Consider the following 11,221-nt stretch of genomic DNA (forward strand, 5'->3'; position numbering starts at 1 on the left):
CTCACCTATAGGCGGCCAGTGCTTTATGAAACCAATCAGAAGGTGGTGGTGAATGTTTACCAACTGTGCCGACTCTGCTGACAACGTAGGATAACAATACCAAAGTCCCAACAGTACACAGCACTCTGCAGTACAGAAATCAACACACACAGACAACCTTTACGTGATGCTCAAGATTATTATCCTAAAATATCATGGAACACTATGGAACATGAGTTAAACTCAGAAGCTGCTCTCCAGAACTGCTTTTTTTTTTTTTTTTTTTGAAGATTAATGTAACATTATTTTTAGAGGAAGTGTATGAAGATAAAGTAGAATATCCTACACATAGGGGAAACATTCGAATTAAGATACTTTAAAAGCTATTGAAGATGTTTATTTAATACCAGAAATGTGGTCAGCTATCATAAAGTATTTCTCTTCATCACAAAAGTAAGGATTTACACAGTCCAAAGAGAAAAAAAAAATCTAAAAGATTTTCTTGACCTGGAAACTACTTCTTCTTAAACGGGTCTTCAAAATCTTGAGTAGAATTATCGTACTCAGTAATGAAATGCTTGAGTTCTTCAACACAGCGCTCATGTATTTCATGTAAGTTCTGCCTCAGTGCAAACTGGATAGACTTTTCTAACGAGGGATCTTTCTCAACCAGCATTCTCACCACCATCCCGAAAGTCTCACAGTCTTGTCGGTAAACCTGCTCGATCTCTTTGGTTTTGGAGGCGATGGCTTTAGAGCGGCTGCTAAGCTGGCTGTCTTCACACACTTCTCTGCCATCTGTGGTGTTTGACTCGGGTTCTTCTGTCTGGTCAATAAGTAAGGGTGCCGTGGATCCCTCCTCAAACTCAGAAATTTCAGCCACGTTATTTTCGTCTGCCTTCTCTAGGCTTTCGGTAGCCCACTTGCTTTCAGCCTCAGGAAGTTCCTTCTCAGTTAGCCTGCTGGGTTTGTCTAACACCTTGGGTGAAGAAACTGCTGACGAACTTGATGGTGAAGCATCTCTTGAAGTTTTCAAAGATTGGATGGATCTCTCTTTACTTCTGTGCTGAGACTGATGAAAGGAGTTTGCCCTGCTCCGATCTGGTGAATACCTTCTGCGGCTGACACTGGAGCCGGATCCGCCCACACTGGAGTCCTTCCGGCCTACCGGTGGTTTTCTGAAGAAAGGAGCTTCCCTTTTATGGCGAGAACGATCTCTTGAGTAATGGGAAAAGTAGAAACTTTTTCTTCTAAAGCCATCTCTCATGCCCCTGTAGTAAGGCTGCCGGCTTGTGGAATGATCGTCTCTTGTCCAACTGTAGCCTAATTCATCTCCTCTGCGAGATGGGCCACTTCTTCGATCATGAGAAAAACTGCGGCCCTTGTCACATACTCGGAAGTCAACACGACTGTTATAGAATCTGTAGCCTGCTTCATCAGGTCTGGGTAGCAGAGGCGGTCTCTTGTCTAGGAGAGGTGGTCTCTTTGGCACAACATTAACTACACTGTGGTAGCCATCACTGGGATGGCTCCTGGGAGGCATCCATCCTCTCGGAAGTCGTTTGTAGTCATACCGACCCACAGACCACATTTCATCTCTTGTGGGAGTCACTGAGTTTCACTGCTGCGCCACCGCCACCGCCGCGGCCGCCGCTGCCGCTCGTGAAACCCGCCACGCCACGTCCGCTCGCCACAATGGCACTTCCGGCGTGTGCTGTGACGTCGCCGGTTTCGAGGACACTAAGGAAAAAGCTGTGCACCGCGCTGCTGTCGCAGACGCTCTTGCGCAGAAGCTCTTGCGTGCCCCGGAAGGTAGCTCAAGGGTGGTCGTTAATAACAACAAAAAGAACAGAAAACCCATGTACATATGGAAGCTGAACAACTCTTTCCACATTGATAATTTGGTCATGGAAGAAAAAACGAACAAAATTAAAGACTTCCTGGAATTCGATGAAAATGATGACACAGCATACACAAACTTATGGGACACAATGAAAGCAGTGTAAAAAGGAAAATTTATAACACCAAGTAGCTCAATAAAGAAATTGGAGAGACCCTACAGTAGTACCTTAATAACACACCTAAGAGCTCGAGAACAAAAAGGAGCAAACCTACACAAGAGGATTTGTTGCAGTAAATATTAAATGAGTGGCTTAACCTTTTATCCATAGCTTGTGCCAGCTCCAGCAGGGCCATCTAGCACTATGGTGATCTCTAATTTGGTGGCCTTATCCTGCCTCTATAAATGTTATGGTTCATTCCACTGTCCCTGTTTCTGTCCCAGAGGAAATGTCTACCCTAGTATGCTGCTTTCACTCAGTTCCCCTTGACTTGCTGTTGCCAAGCCATAGACACACACATCCCAACTCTGTTGCAGGCTTTATGCATTGTGCCACTACACACTCTGAATTCAATCAAGTATTCACAACAAAGAACACACCAAACTACTCTTATCCAACAGGCATAAGATAATTTCCCAACCTTTATAAGTTAAATTATCTTGTACATTTCCATCCCTTATAAAACATTCATTACAACCTTGCTTATGAAGAGATGTGTCGAGGGAAACAAAAGCATCTGCTTGCATCTTTGTTCCTTGTGGAATTCCCTCCTGCCAAGGCTTAATGCCCCAGTGTAGAAAAATGTCTGGGCTGGGAAGTGGGAGAAGATAGGTAGGTTATGGAACACCCTCATAGAAGCAAGGAGAGGGGGAATGCGATAGGGGAATAGAGGGGAGTCTGGAAAGGGGGATAACATTTGAAATGTAAATAAATATATCCAATAAAATCAGGAAAAAATGCTCTGACTTAGATTTTCTTCTTGTCTGAAGGAACTTCACAGGACAAAAAATGGAGACCATGGGAGAAAGAAGGTCTAGTGACAGGTCCAAATTAAAAGCCAGCTCCAGGGGAAGGCCAGGTTCCCAGGGCCCTGACACTGTTACTGATGCTGTGTTGTGCAAGTAGACAGAATCCTAGCATTGCTGCCCTATGAGAAGTTTAACAATCAACTGAAAGGGTCAGATGAAAATACTAGCACCCAACCTGTGGACAGAAGCCAGGGATCCCTGTGGTTGAATTGGCACAAAGCTAGAAGAAGCTGAGGAGGAGGGCAGACCCTTGAGAAAACCAGCAGTTTCAACCAACTTGGACCCCAGAGACCTTTCAGACACTGAACCACCAACCAGGCAGCATATACCAGCTGAGATGAGGCTCCCAACACATATTCAGCAGAGGACTGTTGGGTCTGAGCTTAGTCATAGATGATGTGCCTAACCCTCTAACGACTGGATGTCCCAGGGAGTTTGGAGATATGATGGGGTGGGGATGGAGGTTGGGGCATCCTCTTGGAGACTGAAGCAAGTGGGGTGAAAAAAATATGGGATGAGAAAGAAAGGTTGGACTGGGAGTGAGATAACGACTGGACTATAAAAAGTTAAATAAAATAAAATAATTAAAGTTTACAAATACACTTTTGTTTTTAGAAATAGTCTTGAAATTTTGTATAGTCATTGTTGTGTTCTGCAGACATGTAGAGCAAGGGTGCCAAGAAACAAAGATTTCAATATGACAGTTCATTGCAATTTTCCTCTTAAGAGTCCAGTGACTTGATATCACAGGGCAGGTTGGTGCCCATGAGGTCTTCCAATTACTTCTTTTAGGAGAAGGGGAGAGATGAGCTCATGGGATGGAATATATGATGGTGAAATTGAGGGAAAGGAATGGAGCTGTGATCAGGTTGTAAAATGCATAAATAAATAAATAAATAAATAAACAAATAAATAAACAAATAAACAAACAAACAAGAAAAATGATACCGTGAGTTTCAAGAAACTTATTGTGGAAATTAGAGGACAATGAAATTTACTAATATTCGGGAAAATGTAAGAAGTTGGAGAACAAAAGATAAAGGAGCATATTATAAGTATTCAGGAACAATAATTAGTTCTAGAAAAGAAAATCCTGTTTTCAAGGAGGGAGAAGAGTTCTCAAAGTTCTATAAATTGGATTATTATGCTGTTTGGTAGTTATGCATTAAATTTTATCAAATTGAGTTCATTTTTCAGAGTGAAGTAATTCATTAATTAAGTATATGAATAAGTGAGACTTCTAAGATAATTATTTTCTTCCCAGCGTAAACATTAAAAATAGTAAGATGATTAGCACCTGTAATAAGCTCTTTGGGGAAAATTCTTACCAAATACTTCCTATGGAAATGTTATCATAATCAATTTATTTAAATAATAATAACTTTAAGATGATTTCATTATACCTAACTTTTCTGGTGGTAAGCATTAAGAGAAACAATATAAGTTACATAGTTTCACAATGTTTAAGAAAACCAAAGAACATTTGTTTTATAGAATCTAGGGATTTATGACTTTTAAATCTATGTAACATTTCTTTGAACTTGCTAGTGTTCAAATAATAGCCCCAATATCTAGAGTAGCTTTCTACCAAAAGAAAGACAGAACAAAATATAGATGATTTAAAAAAATAGTAATTACTACACTGTTAATAAATCTGAGAAAAATTAATTTTAAACCAAAGATTCAAAATAACAGCAGTTTATCAAGGAAACAAACATTTTTATCATAAACTTCTTTCTTCATATAGAATTAAACACAACCAGAAAACTCTGTCACTATCCCTCCCACCTCTCTCCCATAAATAGCATACAAATAGCCTAGATTTCTACTTATAGTCATTCATCCATTGGCAGTCAATACTAGTAGCTACATGCTTCTTTGTTTGCTTATTGGTTAGTGTCTAAAGAGGCCAAATAAAGACACTTGGTTTTTAGCACTTCAAGCAGAAAATCTGATGTCTCTGTTTACCATCTCCTCTATTGTCAACACATACCACATAGGCACCTTCAACCTCCATTCACTCAGAGAGAGCTATAACTACCCCTTCACACAATGTAGATAAAAGCTAAATGACAAGTCCAGAATTTTACACCTTCCTGTCCTCCATGTGGCACATCCCTAACAAATATAGTTTTAGTGAAAACCCAAAATAGGTTTAAATCAAACTTCAACATTTCAGTATTTTCAATGTTTCAGATAAAAGTGAAAAATTTAACATCAAAAACAATGTAATCACAATTAAAAAAAAAAAAAAACCACAAGTTACGGGTATTAACGTTTAGTCAAGAAAAATATAAAAAATCTTTTAAGATGACTTAAAAGTGCCTGTCAAACAATGACTTTATTGGGCAACTATGAATGTGTTTGAAACAAATAAGAACTAGAGACTCTTCTCAAGCAATAGAAAATATAATCTAATACAAATTCTACAAATGAAAACTATGAAATTACTACAGTAAAAAGATGTAAATGAGAAAGAAATGCAACAATGAACTTGAAAATAGAATATTAGGGTCTAAATGACCTTAACAGACTATAGACAGAAGAAAATTGTGACATCAATAAAAAGTCTAATATTCAGGTTGTTGGCCATTTGGAAGAAGGAAAAGGACAAAAATAAACAAATAATGTCAAAATTTTCTAGTTTCATGATAATTATAATAATTTAGATTAAGGAATATCAACAAACCACAAATATATTAAACCAAATGTAGAATATGATGAGGCATATTATAATGACACTTCAATAATTAAAAATGAAATATTATTGAAGGAGTTATGGGGAAATTATATATGACCTATTACATGGAAGCAATTCAACTGGCAATAGAATTCTCTGTCGAAATCTTAGCGGTCAGAAGGTTACTGCATTTGTATAGTGTTGATGCATTTGACTAGTCAGAAGGCTAACGCTAATGGGATTTGTTAGATTGGCTTATAAGCTGTGGTTTCACTATTCTAATAATGGCCAGCTCTTTACAAAATCTCCAAGAATCCAAGAATTGTTGTGTCTATGAAGGTGGATGTCTCAGCTGGTCTTTAGTATACATCAGAATGTCAAAGAAATAGATAAGGAAAATATTTTCTATTTCCATCCATTTGTCTAATAAATTTGTGAAGTCACCATTTTGAATAGCTGAACAGTACTGTATTGTGTAAATGTACCACATTTTCTTTACCCATTCCTCTGTTAAAGGACATCTTGTTTTGTTTCCAGTTTCTAGCTATTATAAATAACGCTGCTATGAACATACCGGAGCATATGTCCTTGTTATATGTTGGATCATCTTTTCAGTTTATGTCTGGAAGTGGTATGTCTGGTTCCTGAGGTAGTACTATGTCCAATGTTCTGAGGAACTGCCAGACAGGTTTCCAGAGTGGTCATATCAGTTTGCAATACCACCAATAATGGAAGATTGTTCCTTTCTCCACTTCCTCATCACCATCTGCTGTCACCTGAGTTTTTTATCTTACCATTCTGACTGGTGTGAGGTGGAATCTCAAGGTTGTTTTGATTTCCATTTTCCAGATGACTAGGGATGTTGAACATTTCTTTAAGTGCTTCTTGGCGATAAAATATTCCTCAGTTGAGAATTCTTTGTTTAGCTCTTTAACGCATTCTTTTAATGTCTCCAAGATATTTGAATTAGTAAGGATATTTGTAGGACAACTCCCAAGGATATAGCAGTATAATCATGTTTACAGAAACTAACTTAGAGGTGCATGACAAACCACTTATTTCTTTGCTAATATCAAGCATTTTTAAAAATTTAAATAAGAAGCAACACAAGCTTGTAAAATAATCTACAATTTATAAATATGTTTCATAGAATCCAATGCTCTGTTCCAGCCAGCAAAAAATGACTTAACGATACATGTTTAGCTCCTATATCTTTTCAAACTTTGATAACCTTAAATTATTTGGATAAACTGAATCATAAAAAAACAGTGATATTCTGTAATGGTATACTATGAAATAATATAAATAAATAAACACATAAATACGTAAACAAACAAACAAACAAAGTTAGTACCTAAACTCTCTGTGGACTAATGTCTTCATTCTTTAAATTTTTATTCTTATGTGAAAGGGGTTTTAGTTATATCGTCAATTAGAAATTCAAGGCTCAAATATAACAAAAAATTAAACTGCAAAGTCCTAATCTTATAAAAGCTACTAATCTTTTTTTTTCCTTTTCCATATTCCACATTTCATTTATTTGTTGAGAACTTAGAAACCTCTCTGTAATTGCAATTTTCTTGAGTGTAGAAACTTCTTATATTTTTCATGAATAAGCAAGTTTATTTATTTATTTACTTTAAACTTTATTTAAAAAAAAAGATAAAAGAAAAATTTATAAACATTTTTGCATAAATGTATACAAATACATTTTTGTCAGTGCTTGGCTTTTTTTATTTTAAGGTTTGATACTCTGCATTAAGGTCTTACTAGTTTACAATGAGCAAAATGTACATGTAAAACAGGATGTAACCTGGAATTAGCCAAAGTTTTCTTGGTGTGTAAAGATTGAGCATAATGGTTTTCTTTTTTGGTTGTTTTTTTTTTTTTTTTTCTTGAACTTCACACAGTCTGTGAGTTGTTTCTGGGGCAGTCTGATCCACTGGGGTTACCATCCCACTATCAGTGACTACATATTATGTCTGTTCTTTTGTGACTGGGTTATCTCACTCAGGATGATAATCTCTAGATGCAACCATTTTCTAAGAATTTGGTTAAGTCATTGTTTCTGATAGCTGAGTAGTACTCCATTGTGTAAATGTACCACAATTTTTGTATCCATTCATCTACTTAAGGACATCTGGGTTATTTCCACCTTCTGGCTATTATAAATAGGGTTGCTATGAACATTGTGGTGCATGTATCTTTGTTGAATATTGGAGTGTCTCTGGGGTATATGCCTAGAAGTGGAATAGCTAGATCTTCAGGTAGTACTATGTCCAATTTTCTGAGGAATCAACAGACTGATTTCCAGAGTGATTGTATCAGTTTACAACCCCACCAACAGTGGAGAAGTCTTCCTCTTTCTCCACAACCTCGCCAACATCTAGTGTCCTTTAAGTTTTGGATCATGGCCAATCTGGTGTGAGGTGGAATCTCAGGGTTGTTTTGATTTGCATTTCCCTGATGGCTAAGGATTTCTAGTACTTCCTTAGATGTTTTTCAGCCATTAGATATTCCTCAATTGAGAACCCATTTTTAATAGGGTTGTTTTATTCTATGGTGTCTAGCTTTTTGAGTTTTTTGTATACCTTGGATATTAGGCCTCTATCTAATGTAAGGTTGGTAAAGACCTTTTCCTACTCTGTTGGCTGCCGTTTTGTTTTCTTGACAGTGTCCTTAGCCTTACAGAAACTTTGCAATTACATTAGGTCCCATTTGTCAATCTTTGACCTTAGAGCAGTAGCCATTGGTGTTCTGTTCAGGAAATTTTCTCCTGTCCCTACGTGTTCTAAGGTTTTCCCTAATTTCTCATCTAATACTTTCAGTGTACCTAGTTTAATGTGGAGATCTTTGATCCACGTACACTTGAGCTTTGTACAAGGAGATAAGAAAGGGTCTGTTTTCATTCTTCTGCATGCTGAGTGCCAGTTGGACCAGCACCATTTTGTAAATAGGCTGTCCTTTTTCCATTGAATGTTTACAGCACCTTTATCAAAAAACTGGTGACCATATATGTGAGGGCTCATTTCTTGATCTTCTATTCTATTCCATTGATCTATATGCGTATTTCTGTACCAGTTCCATGCAGTTTTTAGCACAATTGCCTTGTAATATAGCTTGAGGTCAGGTATAGTGATTCCTGCAGATGTTTTCTTGTTGAGGATGGATTTTGCTATTCTAGGTCTTTTGTTATTCCAGATGAAATTGCACATTGCTCTTTCCAGCTCAATGAACAATTGGGTTGGAATTTTGACGGGGATTGCACTGAATCCGTAGATTACTTTTGGTAAGATGGCCATTTTAAAAATGTTGATCCTTCCAATCCATGAGCATAAGAGATCTTTCCATTTTCTGAGATCTACCTCAATTTCCTTTTTAGAAGTTTGAATTTCTTTTCATACAGGTCCTTCACTTGCTTAGTTAGAGTCACACCTAGGTATTTCATAGTTTTTGTGATTATTGTGAAGGGTATCTTTCCCCTAATTTCTTTTCTTAGGTTTGTCCTTTGAATATAAGAAGGCTATTCATTTGTTTGAGTTAATTTTATATCCAGCCAGTTTGCTGAACTTGTTTATCAGCTGTAGGAGTTCTCTGGTGGAATTTGTAGGGTGGCTTAAGTACAATATCATGTCATCTGCAAATAGTGATGTTTTTACTTCTTCATTTCCAATTTGTATCCCTTTGATTTCCTTTTGCTGTCTAAATGCTCTAGCCAAGACTTCCAGTTCTATGTTGAATAGGTAGGGGAAAAGTGGGCAGCCTTGTAAAGTCCCTGATTTTTTATTTATATTTTAAATATTATCCCCTTTCCCAGTTTTTCTCCATAGACCTCCTATCCTATTGGCCATCCAGGGACTGTCCACATATTTCTAAAAGATAATTTTTGGAGAAAATAAAATATTGTTAACAAAATATGTTTGGGAAATTTAATAGTTTCATTTTCTATTAAAATAACATTTTATTAGGTACCCCCTAAATCCTGACAGTCAAGCGTCTTGATAAAATAAATTGCTTAAATCTAAATTTTCCAGAGAAGGTTTTTAATTGAAATGCTCTGGCATTTTCATTAATATTTGCCATTATGCTTTGTTCATGTTTGCTCATCCACTACCTTCTCCATCTCCCCTTCCTTTTTACCTGCCAGTTACAGCTTGTCACTTCCATCTCATCAAATAGTCCTTCTTATTTGAATCAAAGATGAAGAGCTGAATCTAAATTTTCTATATAAGAGAACACATGTAATATATTGTCTTTATCCTTTTTCTCCTAACTTCACCACATTTCTGTATTATGTCTCTCATATACTCCAAACATTATGATTCTACTTTCATGTTACATGTAAATCATTTTCATATTGTCATAGATGTATGTACTTAAATTTATATATCAAACACAAGAGAAAATGTCTAAAACTGACTTTCTTTTTTTCTCTTACAACTTTACTTAAAAAAGAGGGATACATATACAGATTTTTAAAAGCATTTTGAAACTGACTTTCTGAGCCCTGATAATTTTATTCATCATGGTAATCTTAAGATCTAACCATTTCCTGCCAAATTGACAATATTTTCTTTTAAAGCTGAATAATGATCTATTTCTTTGACAAGATGATTTAGATTATTTTAACTATGTACCAAATAATGGTATGTATGACACTTCTATTTTCAGTTTTCAGAAGAACCTTTTAACTGGTTTGCATGTGGCTGTAGAATTTGCATGCGTATGTATTGGATTTAATGATTCCTTTTTTCATTTGTCATTGATAACATTTGTTATCATTTGTTATCTTGATGATAGCCATTATAACTGAGAGATAGAATCTCATTGTAGTTTTAACAGCTAAGTGTATTGAACACATTTTCCATATATTAACTAGTGTTTGTATTTCTCTTCCAAGGACCTGTCTATGTAATTCATTTTTCTATTTATTTATTGGATGATTTGTTTTCATTAGCACTTGATTTTTCTTCTAATCAATTTTACGTAGACTACACATTTTAAATAATTTGAATATATATAATAGTACTGAGAGTGTTCGTATCAACATAACAGTCTATTTATTCTAAACCTAACACCTCTTATAGACATGATATGTTCATGAAGTACAGGAAATTACTATATTATTACTATGAATAAATTTCTTAGATTAAATGTCTCCAGTTTACCATCAATTTTTTTTGTTTTGTATTTTTTTTTTTTGTTTTTATACTACTGGATGTATCCCAGATCTGAACACTTCCTTAATTTGACATTTGTGAGACTTTTTCAGGCTTTATTTAATTTTTATAACTCTGTCAGTTTTGAAGAATAATTATTGAGCATTTGTAGAATGTCCTTTAAATTGAGTAAGTCTGAAGTAATTTCTCATGATTAGATGAAGGTTATAGGATTTTGAAAGAAATATAGCAGAGGTGAAGTGCCCTTCTCATCACATCTTTTTAGAGACATGGATGCCCGTTATCACCATGACACATTATTAGTAAATTTAACCTTGGTCACTTGGTTAAGTGGTGTTATTAAAACTTTATCCATTATAAAATTACATTGTATATTTTTAAATTGAGTTCCTAAATCCAGAAAACCCTCAACAGCTATTTTCCTTTTGGATATAATTTTTATTGATATTCTGTATGAAGAGTAGTGTTTCTGGTATATTGTGCTGGGTTAATATAAAGTATCTAACATTTTTA

At 35.7% G+C, this 11,221-nt stretch overlaps 1 protein-coding gene across 1 annotated transcript; it reads right to left on the reverse strand.

Moving 5' to 3' along the window:
* Positions 1 to 493: 493 nt before the first annotated feature.
* Positions 494 to 1,570, reverse strand: LOC308414856 (periphilin-1-like; the record flags this gene model as incomplete). The annotated part of the gene is made up of 1 exon (XM_080910058.1): positions 494 to 1,570. The coding sequence occupies one exon, from the start codon at positions 1,568 to 1,570 to the stop codon at positions 494 to 496; it is 1,077 nt and encodes a 358-aa protein (XP_080766184.1).
* Positions 1,571 to 11,221: the final 9,651 nt, after the last annotated feature.

Source organism: Micromys minutus, assembly GCF_963924665.1.
Source record: "Micromys minutus genome assembly, chromosome: X".
NCBI lineage: Eukaryota > Metazoa > Chordata > Mammalia > Rodentia > Muridae > Micromys > Micromys minutus.